This window comes from Thalassophryne amazonica, chromosome 1 (assembly GCF_902500255.1).
Source record: "Thalassophryne amazonica chromosome 1, fThaAma1.1, whole genome shotgun sequence".
Lineage (NCBI taxonomy): Eukaryota > Metazoa > Chordata > Actinopteri > Batrachoidiformes > Batrachoididae > Thalassophryne > Thalassophryne amazonica.
The window spans coordinates 3,929,288-3,943,381 of record NC_047103.1 but is presented as its reverse complement, the minus strand read 5'-3'; the positions used below and the strand labels follow the sequence as shown (position 1 = coordinate 3,943,381).

The 14,094-nt window shown below is 43.3% G+C and overlaps 1 protein-coding gene and 1 long non-coding RNA gene across 2 annotated transcripts; both read right to left on the bottom strand.

Annotated features, from left to right (window-relative positions):
- Positions 1-375: 375 nt before the first annotated feature.
- On the bottom strand, positions 376-1,512 carry ppp1r3g (protein phosphatase 1 regulatory subunit 3G). The gene has a single exon (XM_034180220.1). It carries the CDS (start codon positions 1,324-1,326, stop codon positions 559-561), a length of 768 nt encoding a protein of 255 aa, XP_034036111.1. The 5' UTR covers positions 1,327-1,512; the 3' UTR covers positions 376-558.
- Positions 1,513-3,819: 2,307 nt separating this feature from the next.
- On the bottom strand, positions 3,820-9,025 carry LOC117518936. The gene is made up of 4 exons (XR_004563123.1): positions 8,505-9,025; positions 7,660-8,097; positions 7,453-7,535; positions 3,820-4,102 (listed from the first exon to the last, which is right to left on the bottom strand). It is a non-coding gene; the product is annotated as an uncharacterized LOC117518936 (long non-coding RNA).
- Between the last annotated feature and the right edge of the window lie 5,069 nt (positions 9,026-14,094).

The window sequence follows — 14,094 nt, the reverse complement described above, 5'->3', positions numbered from 1 at the left end:
TGTGTGTAAGAAACTAATATGTTGCAGTTTTTTTTTTTTCTGCAAGAAAAAGCTTTTTTTCACGTAGATTTATGGAGTTACTCCTCTGAGTCTGAGAAAAATTAAAATAAATAGGAATCAGTTTTCATTCAAATATTTATTATAACAGTATTTTGTATTTTTATTTATCAAACAGGTCTTCATTCTCAAATGCTAATTACCAACAAAGACATGATTCAACACGTTAAACTGAGAACTGTGTACATAAGTGCATAATGACTAACTTCTTCAAAAATTCTTCAAAGTGCCACTTTGGTGACGTCTCGGGAAGATTTTCCATCCATTGTGCGCGTGACATTTGAGTGCGATCAATGAAGTCGGGAAAGTGACGCTTTGTGGCGTTTTGTGTGTTGTTTCTTTCCCCTGGAAAGTGTGTGTGCGGACCAGGTGAGGAGCTGCTCTGTCCAAACACCGGATGGGAACCGGAGTCAGAAAACTGGGAGGATGGAGAGCTTTTACGCGCGGATGATGAGCTTTTACGCGCGGATGGAGACCGTTTACGCGCAGCGCATGCGCCGTTCAGGTGCCGTAGAAGGCGGCGCTGACGAAGGTCTTGGGGCGGGCCATGCAGCGGCACACGAGGGTGTAGTTCTGACCTCCGTTGTTGTCCCAAAACTCTCCCTCCTCGCTACGCAGGTAGATGGCGAGGTGCAAGGCAGAGCCCGGGTCCATGAAGGGCGGCGTGTAGACCGTGAACCCGAAACGCTCCCCCACCAAGTCCGGCTGGTCCACGGACACGGGCAGAGCCTGCACGTCCGAGTAGGAGAGCCAGTCGTTGAAGGTATACCGGACCCCGACCTGTTTGTCGGAGCTGCCGCTCAGGACGCGGATCTGACCGCGCACGTCGCAGTGCGTGGTGCTGATCGTCTCCAGGCAGACGCGGAACAGCCGGACCCGGTCCTCCGGCGCGGCCGGCTCCGGGAAGCAGGCCACCAGGCGCTCGGTGTCCAGGCCCGAATTGAGAGACACGCACAGGTCGCTCCGTAAGTCCTGCGACTTGAAGATGCGGTGTCTGGACAAAACTTTGGACGGGACCTGCGGATCGTCCATGGCACTGAAGTGTTTGATGCTGGCGAGGTTCAGACCCAGAGAGTCGGCGAACTTCACGCGCTTCCTCCCGTTGGCTCCGGGTTCTGCCTCCAGCAGCCCCGGGTAGGCGGGCAGGGACTTGGCTCTCCGCCGGTCCTTCATGAATTTGTCCAGCTGGGACGCGTCCATGTCGTCCTCCAGGTCGACATCCTCCGGGTCGTCCTCCACCAGAAAGGCTCGGTCCGGTGTCGGGTCCATGAGGGTTCAGCCGGAGAGCTGATCCAAACATCAGTGCCGCTCGGGATCCGCGTCAGACCCTGGTTTTAGGTTTCCGGTGGTCTGTGACGAGTCCAGGGGTCCGCCCCGTTTCACCTGACAGGAGCGCAAATAAACGTCAGCGTTCACACACAGGCCCAAAGTGTCCCCAAAGTGGTGTTTGTTTGAAAGACACACAACAGGAGCTGTTCTCAGGTCAGCGCACGCATCAGATCTCAGACAAAAAAGTGACGCTCTTTAAAAAAACACAAAATTTAGTCTGTAAGTGCAAAAATGATAATAAAAATATAAAAAAATCACTTCATGTCAGTACGAATCAGCTGCTTATAAATTCTGAAGCACAAATCTTGTCATTTGCACTCAGAAACGCCCTCAGTTCACCATATATGGTAACAAAACATCCACTTGTTGCTTAAGTTTGTCTCCAGAATAAGAGGGAAGAAAATCAGTTTTGGTTTATTGTTTTTTTTGTTGTTTGTTTTTTTGGAGATTGTACAGTACAATCCCTTGTACAGAGATTGTACAGGTGTGTTGGCCAAGTGGTTAATGTGCTTGGTTTCAGTGCAGAAGGTTCGGGGTTCAAATCCCACCCCTGCCACATTTCTCCATGTAATGCGTAGTTGTGTCAGGAAGGGTAAAACTTCTGCCAAATCAACATGCAGATCCACCTTGGATTTGTTGTGGTGATCCCGAGTGCAAACAAGGGAGCAGCCGAAGGGACTTACCTTTACTGTGGATATTGTAGAGAGAACAACATAAATGAGCCACTAGGTGACGACAGTGAGTCGGCCCAAAGTTTTGAATCCAACCATTTGTAACAACCTTTCACTGGCGGTGTCACGTGTTTCTTAATTTAGATGTGACAATCAGTTATGCACATACATTTAAATGAGCTTTAAGAAGCTTGCAAGGTCACTGCAAGAACCAGCATAAAACTTCACAATTAACAATGAGTAGACAATTACACTGGTCAAAACAAAAAAAATCTTGCATGGAGTTTGAGAACTAATTTAGGGTCATTTTGGGTGCTGAATCTGAGCTCAGATTTTCTCCATCACGTGAGATTGTAAATTTCCAGTTTTCACGGGTGTAATGGGGCGTGACTTCAAGACTCAAAAACCTTCAAATAACAGACTTCAATTTTAAATGTATTAAATAAAATCTTTCCTGGACAGGAAGGTGCTACTCCGCCTGCAGGCCCACTAACTCCGCCCCCCGCCTGCCTTTTACCCCCTGCACTCCAGCCACACCCCAGATGGGCGGGCCGCTACCCTCAGCATGAATGATTAAAGTTATATGTGTTTGCATGAAACAAGTTGCATTTTAACATCTGACGTGCAGTGTGCTGCAACATCATGTATCAAAGTAAAACTGTGTTTGTCTGTGTGGCGTCACAAGCAGAGGAATGTGTGTCGTGGCATCCCAGAGGAAACACCAGGATACTATTATCATAAGAAGATTTGAGTTTATTAGCAAGTTGTATTATGACTTATATCACAAACAAATTAGCCATGAAACATAACATCCAACAACATGACAGTTTTTTACGATCTGCATGTTCTGTATTGATGGATGATCCAAGACCCAGCTAACAATGGAATGTTGCCTGAACGTTACATCAAAGTGGCAGTAATGTTGCATCACAACGTTGTAGGAACGTTCATTTGTAGACTCTCCAGAACGTTCCAGGGATGTTGCCAAGAACGTTGCCAACCAACCAACCTAGAATGTCCCCCAACACGCAGGAACACTGTGAACACTGCATGAGTCTGTAAATTGCAAGTTTATTACTTTAGAAGTATTATTACAATAGCAATGCATTAAGCCATGGACAAGTTCTCAGTAACTTGATTAGTTCTCATCCGCCCTCTAGTATTATTACAATTACAATAGCATTAAGCCAGGGATCAGTTCTCATTCGTGATGTGTGACCCATGACTAAGGTTCAAAGATTTTGTTATTTTCACTGTGCAATTGTATACACTAGAAAACGAAATTTCTTTTCTCAATCAGTGACTTCAGTGCAATAAAACTTCAATAGAATAATTTACCTTACATAAATAAACACATAAAATAATAGTCATAGAAACAGGTCAAATACACTCCAATCTCTCAGGTACTAAGCCAGGTGACATCATCCAGTATTATTACAGTTACAATAGCATTAAGCCATGGATAAGTTCTCAGTATAAAATGAACTAGAAGGGTCAACGTTAAACAAAAACTGAAGATGTCTCCACCGCCCACCCTTTAAAGCAGCAACATCAGTTCCGGATCCAGACCGGTTTGGACTGATGCTGTTGCATCGGTCAGATTTTTTTTTTTACACATTGTTCGTCATCTGTAAAAAAAAAAAAAAAAAACTCAAATAATCCTGAATAGTGCCGAACGTGTCCCCGTGGTGAACACAGCTTTTGATTTGTTCCCACAATGGTGGGTGGATCACAAAGGTGGATCAAAACAAACATAGCGTCAATCCAGTTGAGTTGATGATCATGGCATCCAGGAAAAAAAGTTGTGCAAGGAAAATTGGGCACTTATTTCATGTCTCCCCTGCACCTTACAGAGGGGGAGGCATAAGTTCTCAGTATAAAATGAATCACTTCTCATCTGACCCATGACTAACTGTGGCATCATCACTCATGGCACTGCCGTCCATGGCGTCATCATTCACTACACAATGGTCCATGGCATCGGCATCCACCCCAGCATCTGAGTCAGCATTAACGCCAGTACCAATTATTTCATCCTCCTTTTCCTAAAAAACAAAGAAAACCATTCATAAAAATACTATACAATAACTTCTATAGTGCCAGTCCCCTCAGCACAGTGAAGTTCAAGGGCGCTCAACCAGTCTATGTATTAATATGCAGAATCCTTAATTCAATATCTCAATTTTTACAATTCATATTTTAATTTTTCTGAGGATACTATTCAATGGTTTCAATCCTATCTTTCGAACAGAAAGCAGCGTGTTGTTGTGGATGGTGCCACATCCACATATCTCCCTAGTTATGTTGGTCTTCCACAAGGCTCCATACTAGCCCCTCTTTCTGTATAGAAATGATCTCCCTGATGTGTGCTCTGAACTAAATATGCAAATGTATGCAGATGACGCAGTAATCTTTACCCAGGGAAAGAGTGACAAAATATCTGTAGACATCACAAATGCACTATGTAAAATACACAAATGACTACATAAAAATTGTCTTCTGCTGAACACCAAAAAACTGTATGTATGATGTTCACCAAAAGACCAATTAAGCTAGCCAGATCCCATGTTTTCTTGGAAGGGGAAGAACTGTGCTTGTGAACCAATTCTAATATCCCTGAGTGATATCAGACCCAAATCTTACATTCAAAAAACATATCAAAAAGGTAAATCACACTGTAAAGTTCAATCAATCTAATTTTAAACAGATAAGACCGTTTATTACAATAGATGCGGCCAAATCTTACTTACACTTCATGTCACATATAGAGTATTGCATTACAACATGGTCCTTTGCAGGAACAACTGTACTGAAACCAGTAGAACAATTGTACAAAAAAGCCATAAAAATATTGGACCAAAAAAAAAAAAGATTTCTCATCACCGTCCAATCTTAGAAAAATATAAGCTTTTAAGTTTTGAGAATTTCATGCTATTTAAAATGTGTTGTGTTGTGTACAGGTCCCTACACAATTTGGCCCCACCCCCTCTAAGGAACTACATTAACAGGAAAAGTAACAATGAAATTAACACCAGATCCTCCGCTAGGGGTGATTGTGAGATTAAATTTAGAAAAATTGTCTTTGCTCAAAATGTACTCTCTATTAGGGGCAGTAGCATGTGGAATACTCTGCCAACGACAATCAGGTTCAGCCCCACATTTGCTTTATTCAAGATACAGCTTAAAACATGGCTGAAAGAAAACCAAACCTGTAATCATTACAGGTTAAAGACATGCGAAAACAATATACTTTCATATACACGCACACAACAACACATAGGTAAGCTTATGCACACCAGCACTTTAAAGAGATAGTGCAGCTGTATCGAGCACTTTACCATCGCGACAAAGCACTTTAATTCAGCATCTTATAATAAAACTGACTGTACCTGTACACACCTACAACTGAATTCTACCTCAGTACTTTCCTGCAATTTATATTGAGACAACAGCATTTTAACCTCCATCTTGACCGGAACAGATCAACTCCTCCTTTATATGGCTCTGGGTTATATTAAAATGACACTGTATTATATTGTAAATTATCAATGTTTTTATGCTTGTTAAATGCTCTGTGTTTTATATTATGTCTGGAGACTACGGATGGAAATTAGTATTATGCTAAAACTGGCATATTTACGTTAAAGTGTGCGCCATATATGTGTGTGTGTGTGTGTATATATATATACACGAGGTCTGTCCATAAAGTATAGGTCCTTTTTATTTTTTCAAAAACTATATGGATTTCATTCATATGTTTTTACGTCAGACATGCTTGAACCCTCGTGCGCATGCGTGAGTTTTTCCACGCCTGTCGGTGACGTCATTCGCCTGTGAGCACTCCTTGTGGGAGGAGTCGTCCAGCCCCTCGTCGGAATTCCTTTGTCTGAGAAGTTGCTGAGAGACTGGCGCTTTGTTTGATCAAAATTTTTTCTAAACCTGTGAGGCACATCGAAGTGGACACGGTTCAAAAAATTAAGCTGGTTTTCGGTGAACATTTTAACGGCTGATGAGAGATTTTGAGGTGATACTGTCGCTTTAAGGACTTCCCACGGTGCGAGACGTCGCGCAGCGCTCTCAGGCGCCGTCGTCAGCCTGTTTCAAGCTGAAAACCTCCACATTTCAGGCTCTATTGATCCAGGACATCGTGAGAGAACAGAGACGTTTCAGAAGAAGTCGGTTTCAGCATTTTATCCGGATATTCCACTGTTAAAGGAGATTTTTTTAATGAAAGACGTGCGGACGGGTCCGCGCGTCGGGACGCAACCGGCGCGGTGCGGCGGAACAGGAAAAACACCTCTGTGTTGATAACATTTGTAAAATCCAGGCGGCTTTTGATGGCTTTCAATGGAGTGAGTATATGAGAAATTGTTTAACAGCTGGACATGTTCCAACTTGTCCTTAAGGCTTCCAATGGAGGTGTTTTTCCTGTGGCGGAGCGTCGCAGCGGCTGCGAGCTGACGCTGCAATCCGCCCGCACGTCTTTCATTAAAAAAAATCTCCTTTAACAGTGGAATATCCGGATAAAATGCTGAAACCGACTTCTTCTGAAACTTCTCTGTTCTCTCACGACGTCCTGGATCAATAGAGCCTGAAATGTGGAGGTTTTCAGCTTGAAACAGGCTGACGACGGCGCTTGGGAGCGCTGCACGACGTCTCGCACCTTGGGAAGTCCTTAAAGCGACAGTATCGCCTCAAAATCTCTCATCAGCCGTTAAAATTTTCACCGAAAACCATCTTAATTTTTCGAACCATGTCCACTTCGATGTGTCTCACAGGTTTAGAAAAAATTTCGATCAAACAAAGCGCCAGTCTCTCAGCAACTTCTCAGACAAAGGAATTCCGACGAGGGGCTGGACGACTCCTCCCACAAGGAGTGCTCACAGGCGAATGACGTCACCGACAGGCGTGGAAAAACTCACGCATGCGCACGAGGGTTCAAGCATGTCTGACGTAAAAACATATGAATGAAATCCATATAGTTTTTGAAAAAAATTAAAAGGACCTATACTTTATTGACAGACCTCGTATATATACTGTCTATAAACAATTGTACGTTCGTTAATATGCACTGTCCCTGTCAAATAAACCAATAACGAATGAATGAATTCCAATTGTCAACACAGCCGAGTGACAGTTACACTATGGAGGGAAGGTGAGCCCACACAGATAGGTTTTAAGATGTTTGCGGAAAGAGAATACAGAATGTGAGGAACGGATTGAGAGAGAGAGATTGCTCCAAAGAGCTGGGGTGCATGTGAGCCGGTCACGGTCTTTACTCTTGAAACAGTCAACACTGGACCGGGATTTGATTGAAGGGAATGACTAGGTGTGGCCATGGTGCTAGTACAAGTCACCTGTGAGTTGCTGATGCCATAAAAGTTTAACTACTTACCCTCTTTGCTGCATGGCGCAGTGTTTCAGTTAACGCATCATCGATAGCATCTGGTAAAATTTCCATCTTGTTGCTGAAGGCTTCTGTCACAAAAACAAAATAAAAAACGGTCTTGTATTTTCCTCTTTTTTAACTGGAGAAACGATAAAATTCTTTTTAATTGCTAACTAAAATTAAATGATGCAGTGAGACACCTTGATAACTTACTCTTCAAAACTCTAGAGAGTGAGAGGCTGCAGGGCTTGCTTCCCTTTCCATCCTTTGAGGCTGACGCCAGCCCACAACCGCCACATCCCAATTCCGCCGAGCATCGTCCTGGCAAAGGAGTTCAGCATTGATCCAGATAGCTGTTTCAGCAGATTCACCTATGACAGAGTAAAAAGAAGTATGTGTGCAATGGCAATATGCAACTTTTATGAAAATAACCTCTTCTGCAAAAGTGTTAGGAACAATAATTGACCCCTGTCCTCCTAAACTCCTGGTCCTCCAGCGTTTTGCTGAATTGGTCCAGCTCCTCCGTTGTTTTAAGTCTGGCCTGCATTATCTCCAATGCAGTCAGCTTCTTCAGCAGCCTGATTCCTCACAGTAGTTGTAGTATTCCGTCCACCTTTGACTCCAGTCTGTCGAGTCGTTGCTGTGTACCATCTGTTACAAAGTTGCTTCAAGTTTAGTTTACATGAAACAGCTCCAGTGCTGCTGAAAGCAGGAACACGTATATAAACACAGCAGAACTACTCGATCAGTTAATAGGCCTCTCATGCAATGAAATCTGATGACATGGTTGTTTGTATAAATACATTATTAAGATGGCATCGAGCTGGCAGCTCGGTTATAGAAATGAGTTTGTAGAGGGGCAGCTGGCTCTTATTAACAAATTCCATAAAAACCTGAAACATATCTGTGCCTCTCGTGTGGCCTTTCAAAGGAAAAATGCTCAGCAGTTCTTCTTTTACATTCATGTTGTCAAAAAACATTCTAATAAAAACACATAGCTGAGCCACGTCCACAGTATCAGTGGATTCATCGAATTGCAGAGAAAAACACTCACATACCTCAGTATCATTCTTCAGTTGCTGATCAATATCCTCCGCATGAACTCGCATCGTCGTGCAACAGACTTTCTTGAGAGCTGCACATCCTGCAGACACGATCTCATTCTGATTTTTAAAATCGGCAAAGATCACATCTGCAGCTTCCATGAAAGCTTCTTTCACAATTTCACCATCCTTGAATGATTTCTTTCTTTTTGCCAGAACACGGCTGGCACGATAAGAAGCTGTGGTTGCAGCCTTACTGGTGGTATTTGTCCGGGGAAAACGGCCTGTTGTGCTCCAAGCCGGCTTTTAGCCGGGAAGCTAGCATCGTAGCTCTTGTGGATCGTCTTAAAATGCCGCTCCAAATTACCTTTCTTCGGTAATGCCACGTTTGCATTGCAGATAAAGCAGATGGATTTGCCATTTGAATAAACGAAAAAATAATCTTCCTCCCACTCCGGATGAAAATGATAAGTTTGGGATCTTTTTCCTCCGCCATTATACGCTCGCGTCACTCTCCACTGTAGCTCCTCACGACCTCTTGACCCTGCGCATGCGCAGATAGAATGAACCGCGGGAGTTCCCCCAATGCGATCGACCGGTCAATCCGGACTAGACTATCATCGGGACGGTAGGTCTACTAAAGTATCCCTGAGAATGAAAACTTTCGGAAAATTAAATAAGTTATAAAATATAAGTGTTAAGAAAGAAAATACAGGAATCACTTTATTTAAATTTACAACAATACCAATTCAAAGAAACGTCCAAAAACTGTAACAAGTAAACGTTCCTGATGGAAGTTGCCAGGAGGTGGACAGAACGTTCCCAATTGTGCAACAAAAATGTAACGTCCCAGCAACGTTACAAGGACGTTCCGTGTTAGCGGGGAGTTTCTCATTCACTCACGTGTTTGATGCCACTAATCGCACAAAAACAGCTTCAAAAGCATATTTTTAAAAACCGGCTTCACAAAATGTGAACAAGAGCTGTAATATTTATGGCGCTGAAGAGGTGTGTGAGGCTGCAGCTTTCAGTGATACAAAAAATTCAAACCAACATTTTGAACAATAGTTCAAAATGTTGGTTTGAATTTTTTTTGCTTTATATTGTAAGGCAAGGCCATACAATAATTACGGAAAAACCCCAACGGTCAAAACGACCCCCTATGAGCAAGCACTTGGTGACAGTGGGAAGGAAAAACTCCCTTTTAACAGGAAGAAACCTCCAGCAGAACCAGGCTCAGGGAGGGGCAGTCTTCTGCTGGGACTGGTTGGGGCTGAGGGAGAGAACCAGGAAAAAGACATGCTGTGGAGGGGAGCAGAGATCAATCACTAATGATTAAATGCAGAGTGGTGCATACAGAGCAAAAAGAGAAAGAAACAGTGCATCATGGGAACCCCCCAGCAGTCTACGTCTATAGCAGCATAACTAAGGGATGGTTCAGGGTCACCTGATCCAGCCCTAACTATAAGCTTTAGCAAAAAGGAAAGTTTTAAGCCTAATCTTAAAAGTAGAGAGGGTGTCTGTCTCCCTGATCTGAATTGGGAGCTGGTTCCACAGGAGAGGAGCCTGAAAGCTGAAGGCTCTGCCTCCCATTCTACTCTTACAAACCCTAGGAACTACAAGTAAGCCTGCAGTCTGAGAGCGAAGCGCTCTATTGGGGTGATATGGTACTATGAGGTCCCTAAGATAAGATGGGACCTGATTATTCAAAACCTTATAAGTAAGAAGAAGAATTTTAAATTCTATTCTAGAATTAACAGGAAGCCAATGAAGAGAGGCCAATATGGGTGAGATATGCTCTCTCCTTCTAGTCCCCGTCAGTACTCTAGCTGAATGAATTCTAAAACCTGACTGAAACTCTTCAAATAGAACATTCCTCTGCAGATGATCAGTTAGCTGTTTTACAACTACCCTTTCAAGAATTTTTGAGAGAAAAGGAAGGTTGGAGATTGGCCTATAATTAGCTAAGATAGCTGGGTCAAGTGATGGCTTTTTAAGTAATGGTTTAATTACTGCCACCTTAAAAGCCTGTGGTACATAGCCAACTAATAAAGATAGATTGATCATATTTAAGATCGAAGCATTAAATAATGGTAGGGCTTCCTTGAGCAGCCTGGTAGGAATGGGGTATAATAGACATGTTGATGGTTTGGATGAAGTAACTAATGAAAATAACTCAGACAGAACAATCGGAGAGAAAGAGTCTAACCAAATACCGGCATCACTGAAAGCAGCCAAAGATAATGATACGTCTTTGGGATGGTTATGAGTAATTTTTTCTCTAATTGTTAAAATTTTATTAGCAAAGAAAGTCATGAAGTCATTACTAGTTAAAGTTAAAGGAATACTCGGCTCAATAGAGCTCTGACTCTTTGCCTGGCTGCTGAAAAGAAACCTGGGGTTGTTCTTATTTTCTTCAATTAATGATGAGTAGTAAGATGTCCTAGCTTTACGGAGGGCTTTTTTATAGAGCAACAGACTCTTTTTCCAGGCTAAGTGAAGATCTTCTAAATTAGTGAGACGCCATTTCCTGTCCAACTTACGGGTTATCTGCTTTAAGCTGCGAGTTTGTGAGTTATACCACGGAGTCAGGCACTTCTGATTTAAAGCTCTCTTTTTCAGAGGAGCTACAGCATCCAAAGTTGTCTTCAATGAGGATGTAAAACTATTGACGAGATACTCTATCTCACTTACAGAGTTTAGGTAGCTACTCTGCACTGTGTTGGTATATGGCATTAGAGAACATAAAGAAGGAATCATATCCTTAAACCTAGTTACAGCACTTTCTGAAAGACTTCTAGTGTAATGAAACTTATTCCCCACTGCTGGGTAGTCCATCAGAGTAAATGTTATTAAGAAATGATCAGACAGAAGGGAGTTTTCAGGGAATACTGTTAAGTCTTCTATTTCCATACCATAAGTCAGAACAAGATCTAAGATATGATTAAAGTGGTGGGTGGACTCATTTACATTTTGAGCAAAGCCAATTGAGTCTAATAATAGATTAAATGCAGTGTTGAGGCTGTCATTCTCAGCATCTGTGTGAATGTTAAAATCGCCCACTATAATTATCTTATCTGAGCTAAGCACTAAGTCAGACAAAAGGTCTGAAAATTCACAGAGAAACTCACAGTAACGACCAGGTGGACGATAGATAATAACAAATAAAGCTGGTTTTTGGGACTTCCAATTTGGATGGACAAGACTAAGAGTCAAGCTTTCAAATGAATTAAAGCTCTGTCTGGGTTTTTGATTAATTAATAAGCTGGAGTGGAAGATTGCTGCTAATCCTCCACCTCGGCCCGTGCTACGAGCGTTCTGACAGTTAGTGTGACTCAGGGGTGTTGACTCATTTAAACTAACATTCATCCTGCTGTAACCAGGTTTCTGTAAGGCAGAATAAATCAATATGTTGATCAATTATTATATCATTTACTAACAGAGACCTAATGTTTAATAGACCACATTTAACTGTTTTAGTCTGTGGTGCAGTTGAAGGTGCTATATTATTTTTTCTTTTTGAATTTTTATGCTTAAATAGATTTTTACTGGTTATTGGTGGTCTGGGAGCAGGCACCGTCTCTACGGGGATGGGGTAATGAGGGGATGGCAGGGGGAGAGAAGCTGCAGAGAGGTGTGTAAGACTACAACTCTGCTTCCTGGTTGCAACCCTGTATAGTCACGGTTTGGAGGATTTAAGAAAATTGGCCAGATTTCTAGAAATGAGAGCTGCTGGGATGGATGCCGTCTCTCCTAACAAGACCAGGTTTTCCCCAGAAGCTTTGCCAATTATCTATGAAGCCCACCTCATTTTTTGGACACCACTCAGACAGCCAGCAATTCAAGGAGAACATGCAGCTAAACATGTCACTCCTGGTCCGATTGGAGAGGGGCCCAGAGAAAACTACAGAGTCCGACATTGTTTTTGCAAAGTTACACACCGATTCAATGTTAATTTTAGTGACCTCCGATTGGCGTAACCGGGTGTCATTACTGCCGACGTGAATTACAATCTTACCAAATTTACGCTTAGCCTTAGCCAGCAGTTTCAAATTTCCTTCAATGTCGCCTGCTCTGGCCCCCGGAAGACAACTGACTATGGTTGCTGGTGTCGCTAACTTCACATTTCTCAAAACAGAGTCGCCAATAACCAGAGTTTGATCCTCGGTGGGTGTGTCGCCGAGTGGGGAAAAACGATTAGAAATGTGAACGGGTTGGCGGTGTACACGGGGCTTCTGTTTAGGGCTACGCTTCCTCCTCACAGTCACCCAGTCGGCCTGCTTTCCTGGCTGCTGGGGATCTGCTGGAAGGCAGCTAACGGCGGCTAAGCTACCTTGGTCCGCACCGACTACAGGGGCCTGGCTAGCTTTAGAATTTTCCACGGTGTTGAGCCGAGTCTCCAATTCGCCCAGCCTGGCCTCCAAAGCTACGAATAAGCTACACTTATTACAAGTACCATTACTGCTAAAGGAGGCTGAGGAATAACTAAACATTTCACACCCAGAGCAGAAAAGTGCGGGAGAGACAGGAGAAGCCGCCATGCTAAATCAGCTAAGAGCTAGTAGCTGCGCTAAGGTAGCAGATTCCTAAAAACACACAAAGTGAATAATGTGTAAATAATTTAGAGGTGATTCAGCAGAGGGAGTGCTTTAGTTAAGGCACGTGAAGATTACACTGTGAAACAAATCGTTATCTAGTTATCTAGATCAATCTAACTGCGCAGATTAAACAGCTAACAGATACAGCAAAACACCGCTGTGCTGCGGAACAGGAAGTGATACAATACCGCAGTGAGAGCCAACCACCAGTAGAGGCAAGCAAGTCACCAAACTTAGTTTGTGCGTTATGCACAATGACTCCAAGAAGGTTATTGCGGAGTCACGTGGGCACGGCGAACAAGATGGCAGCTGGTTAGAAACCCTCCGCTCTTCGGCTTGTTTTTTGAGTGATTCTTTTGTGGTCCAGGCTTCCACTTAATGCCACTCTTGTTCTGCTGGGCTGTGTAAGAGCAGTTGTCGTTCTTTTTAAGAAAATTAAGCTATTTAATCCCGCAATGGCCGCCTCAAAGCAATTTAAAAGTTCGGGTCGCGTGGCCACCCGCAACAGTCCTCCACATGAGGAAGAAGGTGACGAAGCGTCCTCTCCTCCTAACTTGGCTAAGTTGTTTACTGAAGTTGTTAAAATGAGTAATATGCTGCAAAGTGTCGCTACTGATGTTTCTACAATAAAGCAGACGACAACTGAACTGAATACAACAGTGGTGGCGATGCAGGAGAGGTTAACGGAGGCTGAGACGTGCATTTCCTGCCTAGAGGACACGTCGGAGCGGCTCCACACTGCAGACGGTGAGAGGAGGAAACAGGTGGACGATATGTGGAACCGCATCCAGGCCCTCGAAAATCACAGTAAGAGGAACAACATGCGAGTCATTGGGTTAAAAGAGATGGTTGGTGCTGACGGGACACTGTTGAGCTGTGTTTGAAAGATGTTGGTTGAGGGGCTTGGTGTGCGTGATGATGCCGAGTTTGAGATTGAGCGCGCCCACCGTTTCCCCACCCCGCTTTCAGATCCAAACCAACCCCCGAGGCCAGTGCTCATATGCTTC